The 20,101-nt window shown below is 39.8% G+C and overlaps 1 protein-coding gene across 1 annotated transcript in view; it reads left to right on the top strand.

The window, feature by feature from the left end:
• Positions 1–3,120: 3,120 nt before the first annotated feature.
• NCAPD3 (non-SMC condensin II complex subunit D3) overlaps positions 3,121–20,101 on the top strand; it is a gene marked incomplete in the record, with an annotated part of 2,635,837 nt that continues 2,618,856 nt past the window's right edge. Inside the window, 1 exon segment of the mRNA XM_044081165.1 lies at positions 3,121–3,434. Within this exon segment, the coding sequence (XP_043937100.1) occupies positions 3,374–3,434 (61 nt within the window).

The following is a 20,101-nucleotide window of genomic DNA, read 5'->3' as shown; positions in this document are numbered from 1 at the left end:
TCCACCGACACTTCTAACTATAGACCCATAGCCATACTGTCTCCTCTAGCCAAAATTATGGAACGCTGTGTCCACAAACAACTCATTACCCACCTCATACAAAATAACCTCCTATCCAACACCCAACATGGCTTCCGCCCCCATCACAGCACCACTACCACTGCTCTCCTCTCCTTTGTTGACTCAGTCAACCACAACCGCAATAACAAATTAATCTCCTCTGCGCTCTTTCTAGACCTATCGAAAGCCTTCGATATGGTCAACCACCAACAATTGCTCCACACACTGGAAACCTTCCATCTTAGCAAACCAACCATAAGTTGGTTTAATGCCTACCTCTCTTGCAGAAAACAGGCGGTTCAGTGGCAAAACAAGCTATCAGACCTACTCCCCACCAATATTGGTGTTCCCCAAGGATCTATCCTTGATCCCCTTCTTTTTTCCATATTTATAAACGGTCTACACTCTATCATTCCCAAAGCCACCTGCATTCAATATGCAGATGACTCCACCCTTATCTGCTCTGACGTCTCTCTTGCCAAACTCCAAGTCACAACCCAAAACTGCTTTTCCACAGTCAAAAAATGGTTCTTGGAACTTAAACTCCTACTCAACCCAACCAAAACCAAATTACTTCTATTTTTCCCCACTTCTGCTACCGCCCAAGGAATAGAACCCCCCAACACCAACAATCCAACCTTCCACGTGTCCTCCAACAATGGTACCATAATCTACCCCGTCTCCCACACCAAACTGTTAGGGGTGACTATAGACCACAAACTTAAATTTGATATGCATGTAAATCTAACCATTAAGTCGGTCAACAAAAAACTCGGGTCCATGTATAGAATAAAGACCTTCTTAACCCCGCACACCAAACTAACAATTGCCCGAACCCACCTCCTCTCCACACTCCTGTATGCCTCCCCGATATTCTCCTTCCTCCATAAGAGAGAGCTTAATAAACTTTCTACTACCTACGCCACAAAGCAGAGAAAAATCAAGAACTAGTAATAAATCACAGTTCACCTAGTAAGAGCCCAATCCTTTAATAGAAAATACAATAAATTGACATGAGCGCTTTCGTCTGCAAAAGTACAAACTTCATCAGATAAAATCCCACTAATACTGACAAACTTTATATAGAAATAATTAACCAGTGAGGTTCTACTACCTACAATCACATAGCCAGATTCATAACTGGAATGCCCTATCGCACCCATCACTGCCTAAACCTGAGGACACTTGATTGGCTAGAACTGCCTAATATTCTCAAACTCAACCAACTTACTGAGGCTTTTAAAATTATCAACCATCCAGATAAAACCCCCTCTTTGAACAAACTACTTACCCCTTACTCCAACCTTACATCCCTCAGGTCTTCCAAAAGTCTACAAGTACTGACCATCAAATCTAACAACTCCGGTGGTGAAGCACTATATGCTAATTCCATTGGCAAATCCTGGAATGCCCTCCCAAACAACCTAAGACTTATGCCCTCTCTGCACCAATTTAAAATACTCCTTAGAGCACTCCTGAAGTCCCAATGGTTATGCCCTTGCTCTAATCCAGACTAATAGTTAATGTCCCTGCCTCACCTAGGCCTCACTAAACCTCCACCCAACCCTTAAACCTAAGGGTACACAATATAGCCCTGTTAGTCCTATTGTTCAAGTCTGTATCTCTTTTAAATTACATATATAACTACTTACTTGCTTTATTTTGCCTTTAATCGTCTGTGTATTTACTTGTTTTAACTTTGTCTTGTATTTGTTTATGTAACCATGATCTTGGAGCTTTTCTCCTCGGGCCTCCACTGAAAATGGACATGTATCCAGTTGGACTAGCCCGGTCAACAAATGTAAAATAAAATAAATAAAATAAACTAAGATGATAGAATAACAGATTTTTCCAGTATCATGCCTTGCATGCATCCACATTTTTAATGAGTAACAGACCAAAAATACAGGTCAAACATCTAAACATTGCGCAACATTTTCACAACCTACCCCTCTCCTAACCTCCCAGCTTAACAATTCCAAACAATATTTTAATTTAACAGTTTGGCAATTACACAACTAATTTACAATTACTTATCTACACTAATCCAGTATAATTACTGCTGGAACCCAAAGTGATGTAAGATCCGCCTGCCCATCCATGAATGTGCATGCTGTAAACACGGTTTGGTATATTTTGTCTTCCACATTCAGAAGCAAATTTTAAAAAGGTTTTATTTGTAAATATGTGCAAAACTACCTTTTGTTTCTGTATAAAAAGTGTTTGCATACATAATGATACACGTGAACACTTTTAATACAGAAATTTAAGGTTGTTTTGCACCTTTAGACACGATCTTTAAGCTGCAACTAAAAGAATTCCTGTCTTTTGCATTTGCTATTGTCCTGCCTAAATTTTAGCTCCTTCTCCTTTAATACTATTTCTGTTATTCTGCTTAGTCTTAATCTTGCTTTTACTCATTATTTCTCCTGTCCCCCATTTCTAGCCCACTAGTGTAGGGTGGTCATCTTTTCAGATGCCCAAAGTGGAACTCATTTTTGTAGAAACGTGAACTTTTGCATTGCAGGACAAAATATTCCCTCCAGGGCAAATGATAGACCTTCACTTTTTTTTCTAAACTAAAAGCTTATTCTTGTACTGCTTAAGTTGCTTATGCTATTTAGGTGTTTCTGATACAAAATAAGTGTTTTATGTAACTAGTGAAAGAAAACTTATAGAATATTTTGTTATCCTATAATCTTAGGCCATTTGCCATTTTATCCCCACCCCCAGGACCCAACTGCCCAAAGAGAGTCCTTTGCAAAGAGGGGCAGGTGGTCAGCCTACATAAATAGCATGCGTCAAATTGGATTAACTATGTTATATGGAGTTAGCTGGAGTAAAGGGTAGGAAAAGAGAAGGAATACGGGTAAATGAGTTGTGCTAATGTAATTTGGCATAATTATAAGGGTATAACCCATAAACATACACAGAAAAAACTTCTGAGTTCTGCTTTTAACATTTGCACATAATCTGCGTCAACTCGAAAATTTTAGTTATGTATATCTCAGAAATGCTGTACAGCTAATTTCCCATTGGAGTCACTATTTATTACAGTCTTTATAGGACTTCCGGTTTCTTCAGTGGGTGGAGTTTCAGATGTTAAAGTAATTTGGAAATGTGGGTGACGCATTTGGTATTGTGCAGATTCATATAGTTTTAAAATTTGAGGACTGCACAGTAGTTGTTAAACACGTTGTACAATAAATGTAATACTCGCCCTCTAAACTCAAACGCTTTTCGAGCGCTGATGTGGAGAAGCGCATGCGCAGTATTTTGGCGCGGTACTTTCGAATTACAGTAATTACAGAGGATGGCTGCAGATGAGCTTGTTGAGAAATTACGGGGGTTACATCTTAATGCTCCTGGGGATGGTAAGAAAGTTAGTGGAATTGAGGGCTATACAGGTGCCCTTAAAAATCTTAAACTGTTTTGTTTCAATTCTTCATATTTATTATTTTATTGGTACAGTACGTAATTGTTTTGCATTTCTGTACTGCTGCTTCTCAGTATATTTTCTTGTTGAAATGTAACTATATTGTATACAAATATCTCTTTTTTTCGCTTAACGTCAGCGAAAAAAAAATGCTAATCCTTGCTAGTGGCTTGAAGGACGTGTTTATACAGTCTCTTTTTAAGTTGGACGCCTGTGTTTTGATTGCCAGTAACTTTCTGGTCGTCATGACGTACCTGCGTAGCAGATAGGAAGTAAACATACTTGCAAATAGGAGTTTTCTGTGAATAATAAACGTGTCTTGGAGTAAACAAGTCATATTCTGTGTCTCAGTGCAAAGAAATCACTTCCTTAGTTGCAGCCATTTGCTCCCCCAACATTTCTAGCACAGTACTCTGTAAGGTTTGTTTTAAGTCTGTCCACTTGTTTACATCCCCAACTTGCTTTGGGAGAAAGTTTTCGGACTAGTATTTTGAAAATTCAGCCAGATAAATACACTTGGAATAAAATATATATTCAGAGTAGTATTTATACGCTGAAAAATATGCATTCCTAGATTAAACAAGTGTAAAATGTCGTATGGACGCAAAGATGTATGATACTAATAGACCGTAGAGTGAGCACTAATTGATAGTCAATAGAAGAGGTTTTTCCAGGTTCTCTCCCAAGTATATCTCACAAAATTAAAAAAAGTGACACTGTGCTGTCATGGAATTACTTGTTATGTTAGTCTGTTGTGGAGCTGTATTAAGTTACTTACTAGACAGCCTGGAGTTGGACTGCAAGAAGGTAATTGTAATGAGAAGTTTGGATTCATTTTGTGTACAACTGAAGATAGTGCCATAGTCTTTGAGATCCTTCAAGTGAGGATAGCTTTTGTAGACAAAGTAACAGCAGCAGGTAAGTGAGAAGATAATTTTGGATGTGGCTGATTTATTTATAACTTGTTCTCTGGGATAGACCTGTGATCCTTATGGACATTTTTCAGGCCAGGCTTGCTGTACACAGAAAGAGGGAAATTATGCATTATTATAAGTTAAATAGTAAAGCGAAATTCCATCTATTTTTAGAATGCAGTTATAAATTTGTACAGAATGGAATTTATTTCCAGAAGAGGGTTACAGAGCTGTAAATGATACATGTTGACATTACGTTATAGAATAGTACAGAAACTGAGATCACACTTATTAAAGGAAAAATTGGCTTGCAGTATAACAGAACATGAGACTATGCTAGGCAGTAATGTACTTGTTTTAGTGGAAAGCAAGAAAAGGTTTGTTTTAATTGCGCAGGACAGTTGAGCTGAAGTGCCTTTTCAATTTTGAACCATGGCGTAAATGGGTAGAAGCTGCACATTTAATAATTTTAGCAAGTCAAAAGATGTATGCAATGTGGCCAACATTTTTATTTAACTTGTGAGTGAAATGAACCATAGGACACTTTTTTAATTATATTTTATTGCCATATACTTAAAGCTATAAACTTAAAAACCACACATAATTCTTCCGAGTGGTTGGTTGCTGAGATTCACCTGCATAAATCAACTGACAAAAGCTAATTTAAGTATACTTTTCTCTGCACTTATTTAAGATTAGAAATTTGTAGATAATTGGTATGTATAATATAATACAGGGAGATAATACTCTCTGTCTCTAGCTGTAGTTAGTCTAATCTTGGTGGCTTTGGAATTGCCCGCCCCTGCTGTAAGTCTGTTTTTGGACACTCCTACTGGGCCCATCTCATTTGCTCACTCAGCTTAGTACAGTGAGATCATATTTTGATTTCAGACACTCCTACCAGTCCCATCTCCTCTGCTGTATATAAAAAGAGCACTTGGGAAGGACATCCGCTATAGCATTTTAATCTGCTCTGTTCCCTCCGTCTCCGCAAAAAAAAAAAAAAATACTTATAGTTTCTTGAGCTGCTCTGGCATAACTGTCTTCTACCTTAATACCTTAATTTGCTGTTCTGTGTGCTTTTAAGTGTTCAAGCGCTCTTATTTGATTTTTCATAAACTTGTTTTTGTCATTTTTAACTTATCTGCATTTATTTAAACTGTATTTGCCTTAATATTGCTACACACTCAAGTGTGCTAGCTTGTACTGCATTTAAAGTGTTTTGCTACTGTCATTATCTCATTATTTCTAATACAGAGAGTGCTTTTTGAGAAAGCCAATCCACTTAACTTTAAAAAAAAATATATATATATATTTGTCAAAAGATTTTAATACTCTTAACATGTACTGGAAGAATCACGCAGATAGAAGTAAGCAAAAAGGTTTATTTTACATGCATGGAGACATGCTACAAAGTACATGGTATGTCAGCAGTCTCCATTCTGTACATTTCACATGGGTTTTTATACCCTCTCCTGCACGTACACAGTGGCTGGTTACTAGACAAGGAATTTCACTCAAAGCTATAAATTCACATCCTGGAGCCTTAGATGGTCAGAGGTCAGGCACAAGATAAACTTGTGCCTGGATCAATGTATCATCTGTGCATTCCTCTTTGGTCAGCAAATCCTTTAAAAGAAAAACAACTTATTTTAGCTTATTTCTTTGCACGCAATGCAGTTTCACATTTTAACCCTTACTATACATGATGCAAAGATGTTGAACACAAAGATTCATACTACAATATTCATATTCCAAGCTTGTTTTTTGCCTTTCCTGTAAGTAGTCTAATACTGATACAGATTTGCTGTATCCAGGACTGTTTGTAAGCTTCTGTGCCCCAAGCCTTTCTGTGTTGGAGGGAAGCCTTCTAGCTTATCAGTGGGAGTGGTAAGCACTAGGTAGCCTATCTACAACAAGATACAGATTGTTAGTTTTAGCACTTGAATTTGCTTATCCGTGCTCAGCACTTGTTCAGAACTTGTAAGCACTAATTAAACTACAAATTACTACAGCACTCACCCTTCCTCATTACCTAGAGGAAAACAGTTTTGGTACTTACTTTCCTCACTTGCTTAGAGAAAAACAGCTCTTGTACTCACTTTCCTCACTTGTCTAGAGGAAAATAATTTTTTTTATTCCGGCATGTCCAAGGGTCAGCTCCCGGTGTTCTCTCCTGTCTATCTGATGAATCTGGGCATCTTGGGGCAATGTAGCAATTGCCTCATGTACACAGACAATCCTCTCATCCTATCACCCAACACTACAACCTATGAGAGATGCACTTATCTAGCCAAACTGGAGGTAAAGCTCTCTCCAACCAAGACTGAACTTGATAGTCAAGAGGAGAAGGTAAACACTTGCACCACACCACATTCATCACATAGTCCCACTAAACCTACACCACCAAAGTCCACACATACGGAGGCTCTCAATAATAATCTGCTCCAGCAACCGAGACCTCCAAAGCAGAAACGCAAGCAACCTCCCACCACCAACACAACCCAAACGACACATAGCCCACAGACTCGGTGTGCCACTCAACCACAGTCCATAAGGCAAAACAACGTACCCAACACACTAGTCATAGGTGACTCTATAGTCAGGCACACTGATCTCCCACTCACCAGACTAAACGTGAAGGTCACTGTCAGCTGCCTGTCTGGTGCCAGGATCTGCCACATAACCCACGCACTCAGGTCACTCCACAACAAGTACAAATATGACTCTGTAATTGTCCATGTTGGTGTGAACGACCCGAGACGTACCTCCCTGGACTACATGAAAAGAGACATGGAATAACTCTCCGATCTTGTAGCCCATGCAGGTATAACCCTAGCCCTAAGTAGCATCCTGCCATCTCCCCGAATGATACCGCAGTACAAAGGCAAAATGATTGACTTCAATAATTGGCTAAGCTTCTGGTGTGATTCTAAGGGGATCTAGTATCTGTCTGCCTAGGATGACATGGTCGACAGACCACGATGCTTTGCCAGCGATGGCCTGCACCTGTCACCCCTGGGATTCTGGATACGGGCAAAGGCTCTTGTCACCTCTATAGTGCCTCTTTTAGGCAAGGTTCAAATGACAAATTCACCACCATAACAGGAACAGCAAGCAAAAACTGAGGGTAATGCTACTCAATGCTAGAAGTCTAAATCTCAAAATGCACTCACTCGAGGCACTCCTTAAAATGGAGAACATCGATGTCTGTGCAGTGACTGAGACCTGGTTCAATGCTCCAGAGAGCACCCCTGCATTATCAGGCTATAACTCATACCACACTTTTCGGCCATCTAACCTGGACCGGAACACCAAAGGCAGAGGTGTGTCCATATTCATTAAGGATATCCACACTTCCAGGCTAGTTGCTCAGCATAATGCAGCCGAGGTTATCCAAGTGCAACTAACTCTGGGCAAAACTGCAATCCAAATTGTAGCTTGCTACAGATCCCCCAGGTTTCCCACTCCTCTTTTCTTGATATACTGGAAAATATTAGGGTTCAACCAAACACTGTAATATTGGGCGATTTCAACTACCCCACCATTAACTGGGAAAACTACTTGTGTACCAACATCTTCGCTCAGCGCTTTCTGGGACTCATAAATTCCAATGCCCTGGATCAACTTATCCACACCCCCTCCAGGGGCAACAATATCCTAGACCTAGTCATTACCAACATGAGTGATCGGTGTTCCACACCTGAAGTCAACTCCTCTTTGGTCAGATCCGACCATAAGCTAATCACCCTAGATATCCTCATCCTGCCTCTACTCCTATTTAGGAAACCACGGTAAAACATTTCTCCAAAGCCAACTTCATGCTTCTTAAGACAGAAGTGGTGAACTTCATGACACCCATGCAGATGGACAATACAGTTATTACTGCTGAATCCTACACAAATGCACTCTATAAGCACTTAAATGAGTGCATGGATCCTGCTATCCTCCAAAAAAAGGAAGCCAGTCTGGTGGTCCCCTGTCATAAACAAACTCTCCAACAGAAGGAAGAAATTGTTGCAAAAGAGAGTAAAATCCCATGAGTGGAAGAGCTCCCTGGTTAGCCTTAGCAAGAAGATGAGCTCCCTTATAAGATCCTCCAAAGGTAGCTATGAAAACAAGATTGCCACTGATTCTAAGGACAACCACAAATCATTCTATAGCTATGTCAAGAATCTCCATGGCAGCACCCAGATCTGCTCTGAGTTACAGTACAATGCCACAAAAATTACAGAACCAGCTGATATTGCCAACATCCTGGCAGATAGGTTCAGTGCTAACTTTACCCCTCTCTCACCCCCCTAAAGGGCCCATATCTATACAGGAAGAATGCAGAATCCCTGTAATCACAACTTCACAGGTAAAAGCATCACTCTCTAAAGCCAAAAACACAGCATCCATGGGATCGGGCAACATCCCAGGCTGTGTTTTATACCAACTTCAGAACGAACTGGCTCCCCACCTAAGCACCATGTTCAGTCATAGCCTCACGTCAGGCTTTGTGCCCACTGAATGGCACACAGCAACAATTATCCCACTCCACAAAGGGGGAGCCACCACTGATCCTGGGAACTATTGCCCTGTTAACCTGATGAGCCTGGTCTGCAAGGCCATGGAGTGTATCATCATGGAATTCATAAACAAAGACTTTGGTAACCTCCAAACTCTGGACCCCACCCAGTTCGGGTTTGTGAAAGGCAGATCTTGCCTCCTGAACCTGGTTGACTTGTTTGAGGCAGTCACCAAAGCCGTAGACGAGGGTAAGGTGGTTCACACAGCCTATCTTGACCTCGCCAATGCTTTCGACACCATCCCCCTTTCTGGAATTATAGCTAAACTCACTAAATTAGGTATAAATCCCTATGCCACAAAATGGGTTGCCAACTGGCTCACTGACAGAGCCCACACTGTAAATGTTGCAGACTCCAAATCTGACTTCAAACCAGTGACAAGTGGAGTATGACAGGGTTCAGTCCTCAGACCTCTCCTGTTTGGTATCTACTTCTCTGAAGTACAGGCTAACACAGCAGGCCTCTGGCTAACGAAGTTCGCAGATGACTGCAAACTAGGAGCTATAGTAGAGTCCCCAATTGATCTGGACATCCTACAGAAGGGCCTCACTGAGACGGATGTCTGATGTCAGAGACATGGCCTCAAGCTCAATGCCAAAAAGTGCATTGTTATCCCTTTGGTAAAAACTCTGTACCCATGAGCTACCACATAGGCGGCAGTCTTTTTAACACTGAATATGTGATAAGAGATCTTGGCACCCAGGTGGACAGTAGTCTCTCCTTTGATAATCACATTGCCACAGTAGTAGGGAAGTCCTTCTACATGGCACACCATCACAAAAGGGTTCTCATCCAGGAAAAAAAGAGGTCATTGTTCCCCTCTACTCGACACTCATTAGACCCATTATAGAGTACAACACCCCTTTGGGAATGTACCTCACAAGACATCTGCAGCAACTGGAAAGGCCACAGAAGTATCTCGCAAAGAGAATTACTGGCCTCAAGCAGATGCCCTACACTGACAGTCTCAAAAAACTCCAGCTTTACTCTGCAGCGTATCACCTACTCCGAGGTAATCTCTGCCTAATGTATAAAGCTATGTCAAACCCAGAATTTTTGGACATGCCACACCTATTAAGAAATCCCAATCCCTCCAAGCTACACGCTCTAGGGACCTAAACTTTATCCCCGCAATAAACAGAACTTGCTGGAGGGAAAGATTCCTGTCCCAGAGACTTCCCATACTCTGGAACAAGCTACCCATCTATGTCAAGCAAAGTTCATCATTAACACTCTTCAAGAAGAATCTTGATGAGTGGATGGGAAATAGGAAGTACACCCCAGGGATCACTTCTGTGGCTCTGCTCGACAGGGGCACAGGAAATTAATTTTCTTGGGTTGGCATAAGCCAGGGAACTTTGTTGGCTAGGCTTACTTTAGGCCCTTGGGCCGATAGCCTAGTACCTACCTATGTTACTTGACATACGTACAGTAACAGTATTAGGAAAAAACCCAAGTGTATAGATAAGCCAGAGGAAGCAAGCTTTAATGCAGCCTATTTCTAAGACCTCTAAACAAAATGCAGCAAATTATATTAGCCCCATCTTGGTACTACGAACCAGAAGTATAATCCCTGAAAAGCTAATATACTCTCAACTTAAAAAAATATATGAAAACATTCTGAATTCTGTGTCGCAAACAGCAGTGTTTCTGGTCTGGAAGAATTATAATGACTGCTTTATACAAGCTAAATGGTGTTATCTTAATCAACATGGAACAAAGGGAATTAAAGTCTTCAGATTTGTCATTCTAATGAAAGCTTTTGGTTTGATGTTCTAAGCAGCAAACACTTTTTAAGGTAGAAACAGGATCATAGACATCTGCTACAGCCCACTTACCTAGGGAGTGCTGCAGGTTTCAGTTCTTGGACCAGCATTCTTTCTCTAGTCTACCATCCCATCTTTTAATTTTTCCCATTATTCCATGCACTGATAAGATTATGTACAAACTTTAACCCTTCACCCTCCATAGTCAAACCGCAGATAGAGGGTAACATCCATCAACGTTCCAACTGACTACAAGCACATAAATTCACCCTAAACACAAAGAAAACAAAATGCTTTTTTTGTCAAAACCAAATATTTTACAGCAAGATTGGAAATGCTACACAGAAAACAGGAATACTTTTGTGTTTGTAAAAGCTTAAAATACATAGGGATATGATTAGACCAATAAACTGAAGGATTAAAGATTGTGCTTGTGGTCCATGATGTCTTGGGTATTATACACTTGACCCCGAAGAATTCCATGTGTACACTTGTATGAATGCATACACTTTGCATACAGACATTCTCATACATATGTACACAAAGTGGATTTTTTTCATATGTGGAAAATCAAGAGTAACAGTTCTTGGTACTTCAACAACAGAAGCTTCCACATAGATGTATAGTAGCACAAATGGCTTAAGAAAGCCATAATTTGATTGAAGACCTCATGGTTGCCCACAGAAGTCAGAGTAATTGCTCATGGAAGCCATGACTTGTCACTGAATATGAATCTTAATTTGGATACAAGCTGCAATTTGTCCGCAGGATTCACTCATTCTAAGGTCTTTTTTTTTTTTTACTTTTTGTATACAATCATTTTATTGTACACCTTAATCTATGTTATGGGAGTAGCCGCTGAGCCCACATGGTCCCTGCTTTATTACCTCCTAAATTTATGTTTAGTGAAGTGGATCGTTACTGTTGATAAGTCTTTAATAGTTTTAGTTTCTTAACTAGGCTGTTTCCCTGAAGGATCTTTAGAAGCCTAGGTGTGCATTCTCATGAAGGTTTTTATTTTTAACCATTTAACTTAAATATGAATAACCCAGAGCAGGCAGGACATTTACATTTCCCGTTTCTATAAAGGACAAGGGTGGTACTCCAAAGATAAATTTGTATTTTCCAATCCATTCATTCATCCAATTTACATTATAATAAGTAAGAAAAATGCTTTGTTTTATGTGTAGAGATAGACTATTCCGAAGAATTAGAATTATATGTGATACGTATTTATCCCTCCAACATGTTTCGTTTACGTTGTATAAAATATGATCTCTTGAGTGAGTGTTTAGTCCACCTTTGGACTTGCAGATGTGCAGCAGGTTTAGATAGGATCTATTGAGGCTCTGTATGCAAGATGGGGGTTACATCTTGGCAACCTTTATGATACTGAGAAGGAGGCCAAGATTTAGAGACTTTCATTGTAGTTTTATGAATAGACCCTTTGTTTTATTTTTTAAATAAGAAACAAAAAGAAAATCATGACAGGTATACATTTGAATACATCTAATAATCAGGGGTTAAATGAACATACTTCCATTGTCCCTATACTCAAATCTAGAGCTGCTAGGTTATGATGAATTTTTAAACATTTGTTACATTTGTTTACACTTTTTTTAACAAAACCACACAATGATCTCTGTCTCTGTTATCCTTTTACGCACCATGTGGTACATCGGGCAATGAGCACCTTTCAGCACTCGTTTCTGTAACAGTTAGGGTTTTACAGGCTCAGTTCACTAGCCTAAGGCCCAACCCTCCTCGGAGGGTGCACCACACATCCATATGCACACAGTCTCACATCTAGGGCCAGTTTAGAGTGTCCACTCCACCTACTGCATGGCTTTGGAATGTGGGAGGAAACCAGACCACCTGGTGGAAACCCACACAAACTCAGGAGGACATGCAGACTCCACGCAGAAGGCAGGCCAGCCGAGAATCGAACAGGACAACCTCTTGCTGTGAGGCGACAGTGCTGTTACACCACTGCACTGCCCACCCCGTGATGGTATTTTTCACATATATTTTTTTACCCTGTGTAGATAGCATTGATAAATGCTGAATTAATTTGTTTGACTACCATTGGATGCTATATATCACATGATTTGTTCAACAAGCTATTTAAACTGGGTCAGATGTACTGAATATGGTTTTGATGAAGTCCTACTGATTTTTTAGGGACAAAAGCAATAACCAGTTTTTACTTTTAGTTTATGTCTATTAAAATTCAAAGTTGTACGTTTGGAAACAGAATTTTTACTTTGATACCCGTTATTTATACAAGACACTAAGCAAGCCTCTTGTTTTTCTTTTTACATTTATATAAATGAAAACAAACTATATTGATATAATCTTAGTTTTAAGCATTATACATCACAAACCATATTGACATAATTTTAGTTGCAAACATTATACATCACTTATCTACCCAGTCATTGTCAGGCGAACATTGCAATGCTCATTTAAATCCTGCCTTCTTTTAAACCTCATTCCTCCCCTGTATGTATTGTTCCCACGGTTCCCATTTTTTGTCTGTGTAATTTGCTCCTATCGTTTTCCAAAGATCCCAATTCCAGTTGTTTTATCTCTGTAATTATATTCATTACTTCTAGTACAGTTGGTTTAGACGTTGATTTCCATTTTCTAGTGTTTGCTTTTTTGGCAGCCACTGTAATTAGACTCAGCAAGGCCTTACTATATCTAGGCAATTCAGATTCTGCATCATAGCTCAGAAAAATAATTTCACTAGATAAACCAATTTGCTCACCCAGTATCTGATAGAGTAGTCTGCAGGGAATCTTTAAAGTCTGCCATCTTATTACACTCCCAGAAAATGTTCCCAGTTATTTATTTTATTTATTTTATTTTACATTTGTTTACTGGCATAGTCCGACTAGATACATGTTCATTTTCAGCGCAGGCCCGGGGAGAAAAGCTCCACATAGACAAAGTTACATAGTTTACACAGAAATTGGCAAACTATTATAAAAACAAAGTGATTATATACAATGGCTTAGTAGTGTTCACTAGCAGGGACTCAAAATTCTCATGGACAGACAATTAAGAGACATCAGATTGGAAGCAGAGCTTGGTGATATAGTTACAAGTTATGATAATTGCAGAATATGCTTTTAGTTTATAACTTAATCAGGGTTGGTACATGTGCATAGCCAATTCACTTTAAGATACTGTTTGAAGTTTTTTTTGAAGAGACTTTTGGAGGATTGTAGGGTTATATAGTTTGGCAATGAATTCCAGGTTTTGCCAATGAAGTTGGCAAACAGGGATTCACCACCAGAGTTGTTAGCTTTGTGGGTTTGGACCAGTAGTTTTATCGGCTGACCATAGGGATCTTAGGTTGCTGTATGGCTTAATAAGTGAGGGGGTATCCTCAGGGTGGTGCAACATTTTGTGCGCTATTAAGAGTTGATTGAATTGAATTAAGCTGGGCAGTTCTAGCCCCTCTAGTTGTTTAAGGTTCTGGCAGTGGTGGGTTCTATAGGTGGAGCCAGTGGCAAATCTGGCAATATGATTGTAGCTATGGGGCAGCTTACCTAGTTCGGATTTGTTGAGGTTTGAGAGTACAGGCAAGGCATATAAAAGAGTAGAGTAGGTGTGATTGGGCGATTGCAGTCCTAGCCAGTGGGGTTAAAAATATCTTGTTTCTGTACAGTGATCCAAGCTTCTTATTGATGGTCTGTATGGTTTTGTTGACCTGTAGGTCAAATTTGAGAATGTCTGTGGTAACCCTAGCAGTTTGGTGTGATTATCTGGGGAAAAAGTGGTACCATTTTTATATGTGACAGAGAATGAAAGTGTGGTGGATCTACTAGTGGGAGAGAAGAGTAGAAGTTTAGTTTTATTGGGGTTCAGAAGTAGGCACTGGTTGGTGAGCCAGTTCTCAATAGTGTTAAATGTATTTTGGGTTAAGATTTGCAAGTCTGATGGGGAGGTGGCTGAGCAGATGAGTGTAATCATCTGCATATTGAGTGCAGGTGGCTTTAGGGATAGCAGTGTGGAGGTTGTTGATAAAAATAGAGAAGAGTAGTAGACCTAGTATGGACCCTTGAGGGACACCCAAGTGTGACAGGTAAATGGCTGGAGAGTTTTCCCTGCCATAGTACCGCCTGCTGTCTACCATTCAGGTAGGACTGGAACCACTGGATAGCAGGCTTGTTGAGGGAAATAGATTTTAGTGAAAGAATGAGAAGTTCATGGTTGACCATGTCAAAGGCTTTTGATAGGTCAAGAAAGAGGGCAGAAGTTAGCCTGTTGTCATTCCTGTTTTGGTTTATGGCAGTAGTAAAGGAAAGGAGGGCTGAGGTGGTGCTGTGGTATGGCCTGAAATCATGCTGGGAGTCTGATAGTAAGTTATTCTGTGAAAGGTATTGCATTAGTTGCTTGTGTACACATTTCTCCATTATTTTGGCTAGTGGGGAAAGAATTCTGGGTGATTTATTAGGTAGATTAGGCATGTGGTTTATGTTAGAGGGGGTTAGTTGATTTACTATTGATTGGATTGTTTCAGTGAAAAAGTTATTAAAGGCGCTAGCTATGGTCTCTGTGAACTAATGGGTGTAGTTAGCCGGGGTTGGGGTGGTGGAGTGACCTGGACAAAGTAGTTGATTTAAGCCTGCCCAGAACTTTTGAGGGTTGTTGTGTTTTTGTAGGAGATTTTGGTAGCTTTTTATATCCAGTAAAATAGATTTTTTTTGTATCATTCCTGAGTTGACGATATTTTAGATGATCAAGTGGGGCTTTAGCTGTTCTCCAGCTGGCCCAGGCTCTATTTCTAGTTTTGATTTTAGCTTTGGTATCTTTTGTGAGCCATGGTGCTGTATTTGATGTAGTTTTTATTGTACGTGCCGGAGCATGGGAATCGAGGATACTTAGGAATTTAGTGTTAAAGTGATCTATGGCCTCCTCTAATGATAGATTTTTTTTAGTTTTGACCAGTCAACTACTTTTAATTCATTTTGGAATATAGCAGCATCAAAGTTTTTCCTGTTTCTAAATGTTTTGTATTTGGGCTGGTGAGGATTTCCTGCCTTATGTTTTATGATATAGGTTAGACAATGGTCACTGAGGTAATCCGGGAGAGTACCAGCTGTGTACACTTGGGGTTGGTTATTAACTAGGATCCAGTCTAGGATACTTTCCTTATTGGTTGGTTTGTTTATCCTAGTGGGAGAGATTATGGTCTGTTTAAACCCAGATAAGTTTATATGAGTGAGGGGGGGGGTCGGAGGAGTAGGGGTACCAGTCTGTGTTAAAATCACCAAGAACTATGGTTTCTTGGATAGGTAGTGGATAACCACTAAAGGAGATCTTCTAGGGTATTTAGGTTGTTGCCTGGTGGAATGTATGCACAGACTATGTTCAAGTGTTTGTTTTGGTTAATCTGTAGCTTGGTTATGAGGAGTTCCGCGTCATTGAATTGGGGAGGTTGAATTGTGTCTCTATTAACGGTTAGAGGATTTTTTGTAAAGGACTGCTTTCCCACCTCCTTTCCTTGTAGCACGGTCTAACCGGTGAATATTGTATCCTGGAGGTAGTATCTCATTGTCAGTAGTACTGTGTTTTAGCCAGGTTTCCGTAAGACACAATGTCTGGGGAGTGGGTAGCTAGGAGGGCGTGTAGGTTGGGAATCTTATTGTTAATACTTCTAATATTTAGGTGAAATGCTAGGAGGAAACTAGTGGGAGTATTCATGGGTAGCTTGATTGTGGGGGTTGTGGTAGGGGAGTGGTGGTTATTGGGTGTGGGTGGGCCAGGGTTGGGATGAATGTCTCCATGTGTTATAAGGTTATATTGACAGGATATTCTGAGCTTTAGGAGTGTTTATAAGCTTTATATAGTCTTTGTCTTTAGGATCATGTTTTGTGGCTATACAGGGTTGATATTTTATAGATGGTGGTATATTCGGTGTGCTAGGGAAGGTAAAGTGTTTGATGGCATTTGTGAAGTCGTGGGTGTCTGACCATTTGGGTAGTGAATACCAGGGTCAAGTGTTTGGTGGCAGTGAGATGGTAAAATAGAAACAGTATAGGCATTTGGGTAATTAGTGTTTTTTTTTTTTGCTTGTTTGCATTTTGATGAGGGGCGGGACAAATTTGATGGCTAACTGTGCTAACAGGGTGTGGAAGAATGAGAGAGAAGGAAATTGGTTAAGGGGGCAGGGTTGCTCAATGATGTGTGCGGTGCTGATTGGTACTTGGCAGGAGGGGAGTGGCAAGGGAGTGGCAAAGTCTGGTTTAAATTTAGCACTAGTAGGGGTGGGTGGTATTTGGGGGCAGGAAGGTGAGCTGAGCGTGGGTGAGCAAAGCGAGGCTAACACGGATTCTGAGAGTTACCTTGGGCTTTTGGTTTGGTTTGTATGGTTGTATGTAAGCAATGTTTTTCACTGTACTTTAATTTGTTTTATTCTTTTTTAATTTTACACCAATTTTCAGGCTAATTTTAATTGGATCCTAGGGGTAAACTAGCAAATGTAGTCAGTAAGGAGGGAGCAAAAATACTTTATCAAATTTAAAAAGTAAATGCTTGGGACTGGAACACTGTGTTGAGTGTAAGGCTGATTCAAAGTAGTATAGCCCAATCTAGTGGCAATTGGCTAGATCCCTTCACTGTTGTTGTGCATAAACCATTAAGCCTCAACAGTTTACAAAAACTAAATTGTAGTTCACCTATTACAATTGAAAAGCTGGAGGGAGTCAGGTTCTTGCTTCCCAGAGGTTTTACTTAGTTAAGGTAGCCAGCTTCAGTGGAGAAGGTAGAAATTGCTTTATGCAGTGAATCCCAGGTGGGCGGGGAAGGGTCACTCAGGAAAGAACCCGTGCAAACTATTACAACTGAAAAGCTGGAGGGAGTCAGGTTGTTGTTTTCCAGAGGTTTTACTTAGTTAAGATAGACAGCTTCAGTGGAGAAGATAGAAATTGCTTTATGCAGTGAATCACAGGTGGGGGGGGTCACTCAGGAAAGAAACTCATGCAAATTGCTGTGCAGGCACAACAAAGAGAGGGGTAGGGAAGGTACAACAGCTAGAGGATGAAATGAATGTGAGTCGGGTAGTAGAGAGTCTGACTTTTTGCTGTCTACCTGAGGAAAAATTTTCTGGAGTCTATTTGGAGTATAAAAATACCTATGTAAAACTTTCCAAGCAAAAATCCTAAATCTTCTAGATTTTTTTCCATGATTTGGGAGACATACATACATATATCCCCATTGCTTCTTTGTGAATTACTTACCCAGTCTCACTCCCAATCCTTTATAACCTCCTCTGATCTATTCTTATAGTTGTGCAACATTGTATATGCTCTACTAATTACTTTTTTCACAGCATCTTCTGTTCTAGACTCTACTAAAATTCTACCAGTGCTGGACTTTCCTTTGAGGACCCCTTCGTTTCTTTCTCTTTGCCTATACTCTAACCTACAGTCTAAATAAATTCTTCGCATCTTCCCATTCTGTTACCTTTCCCTCTCTAGTTATTTTCTCCCAATTCCTTGGTTCCTTTGCCAGGTTTCTTCAATAAATTCCAACCCCCTCTTGTCTGTTGTCTGTATCCCTAATTGTAGTCATCCGTATTGTCAGAATCTCCTTTCTCCATTCCCATGTTGGCTTGGTTCTTAGAATACTTTCTGCTACTTTATGAATATAATATTTTATACAATTATGGTTCTCCTTAAATATCTGCTCCAAAAATCCCAGTCTCTCCTTGTTTTTCAGCTCGCCCCCTTCTTTCGTTATTATCCCTTTCCACTTTGAATGACAGTTTTCTGCTGGTGCTATGCATAGGAACCTTAACTGTATAGCTCTGAAATACTCTTTTTCTAATCAGGTAATCCCAGTCCGCCTTGCTGTACTGGAAGACTCAACTTATCGCACTTGTCTCTTGCTGCCTTCCAGTTTCTCAGTTTTTGTATTACCTTTTGTTTAGTCTCATCCCACATATCTTTAGCTGCCACACCGGAATAATTTAAATCCATATTCCCAAGTACATCATATTTCTGTGGTCATGATAAAATGGATATTGCTGAACCAGTTAGTGTGTGGGTACATTATTTACAGCTATTGCCTTTATTTTAGCTTTGTTAATTTTGTATCCTGAAAAGATGCGAAACTGTCTCAAAATGTTACACAACACTGAAATGTCCTTTTTTGGTTTTGTCAGGTATAAAAATACTATCTGCAGATAGTGCCAACTTTTCTTGACTACCATACCAATTATATCCTTGAATTTCTGAGCCCCTTTTTTGTCACTGGTTCCTGCTTGGTTCCTCTGCTCAAGCAGAAATTATCAGAGAGGAAGCCACCCACTTAAATTTTCATCTGTGATCTTCATATATCTTTCTAATAAACCTTATAATTTTATCAGGGATTGCAAATGCTTCCATTGCCCTTCTCATAAAGACCCAAATTACTGTCAAATGCTTTCTCTGCATCAAGACCCACCAATAAAATTCTACCAGTGCTGGACTTTCCTTTAAAACCCCTTTGTTTCTTTCTCTTTGCCTATACCCTAACCTGCAGTCTAAATAAATTCTTGGCATCTTCCCATTCTGTTACCTTTCCTTCTCTAGTTATTTTCTCCCCATACCTTGGTTCCTTTGCAGAGGAACCAAGCAGGGACCATTGACAAAAAAGGGACTCACAAATTCAAGGATATAATTGGTATGGTAGTAAAGAAAAGTTGGCACTATTTGCAGATAGTATTTTCTTTCATTCTGATCCAGAGGGAAACATCAATGTTTTGTTAATGTTGTCAGATATTTTGCCTCCCCTCCACAAAACCACATTGATCCATATCTGTAATTTTGTCATCACATTTGCAATTTTGTAGCCATTATAGACATTAACACTTAATAATCACGGTTTAGTATGAGCCTGTATGAAGCTGGATCTGATGGGCCTTTGCCCTCTTTAGGTATTACAGCTACCACCACTTCCTTCCAGGTTGTTGGTACTTTTCCTCTTAAAATACTGTTAAACAAAGCCCTCCATGTCTTTATCATTTTTCCCTCCTAGCTTCCAGACGTCCACAGGAATATGACCTATTCCTGGGGGACTTTCCTGTTGATTCGTTGTATATCACCATTTTTATCTCTCCTCCTACTTTTCTGTTAGTAATTCAGCCTCATCTTCCTCTAACCTTTGTATATTTAATTCTTCCATAAACATTTCCATTTATACCTTTTCTTGATTTCAATATTTCTCTGGTTTGTACAGACTTTCAAGCAGTTTCAAAAATATTTCTAGTACCTCTACAGGATCTCTTGTTATCTTCCATGTTATAGGCTCCCTAAGCTTGATGACAGCCATTCCAACTTTCTTTTGCCTACGTCATTGTGC

This window comes from Protopterus annectens, chromosome 8.part0 (genome assembly GCF_019279795.1).
Source record: "Protopterus annectens isolate FY-2018-M chromosome 8.part0, PAN1.0, whole genome shotgun sequence".
NCBI classification, from domain to species: Eukaryota; Metazoa; Chordata; order Ceratodontiformes; family Protopteridae; genus Protopterus; species Protopterus annectens.
This window is presented reverse-complemented; position numbering and strand designations above follow the sequence as displayed.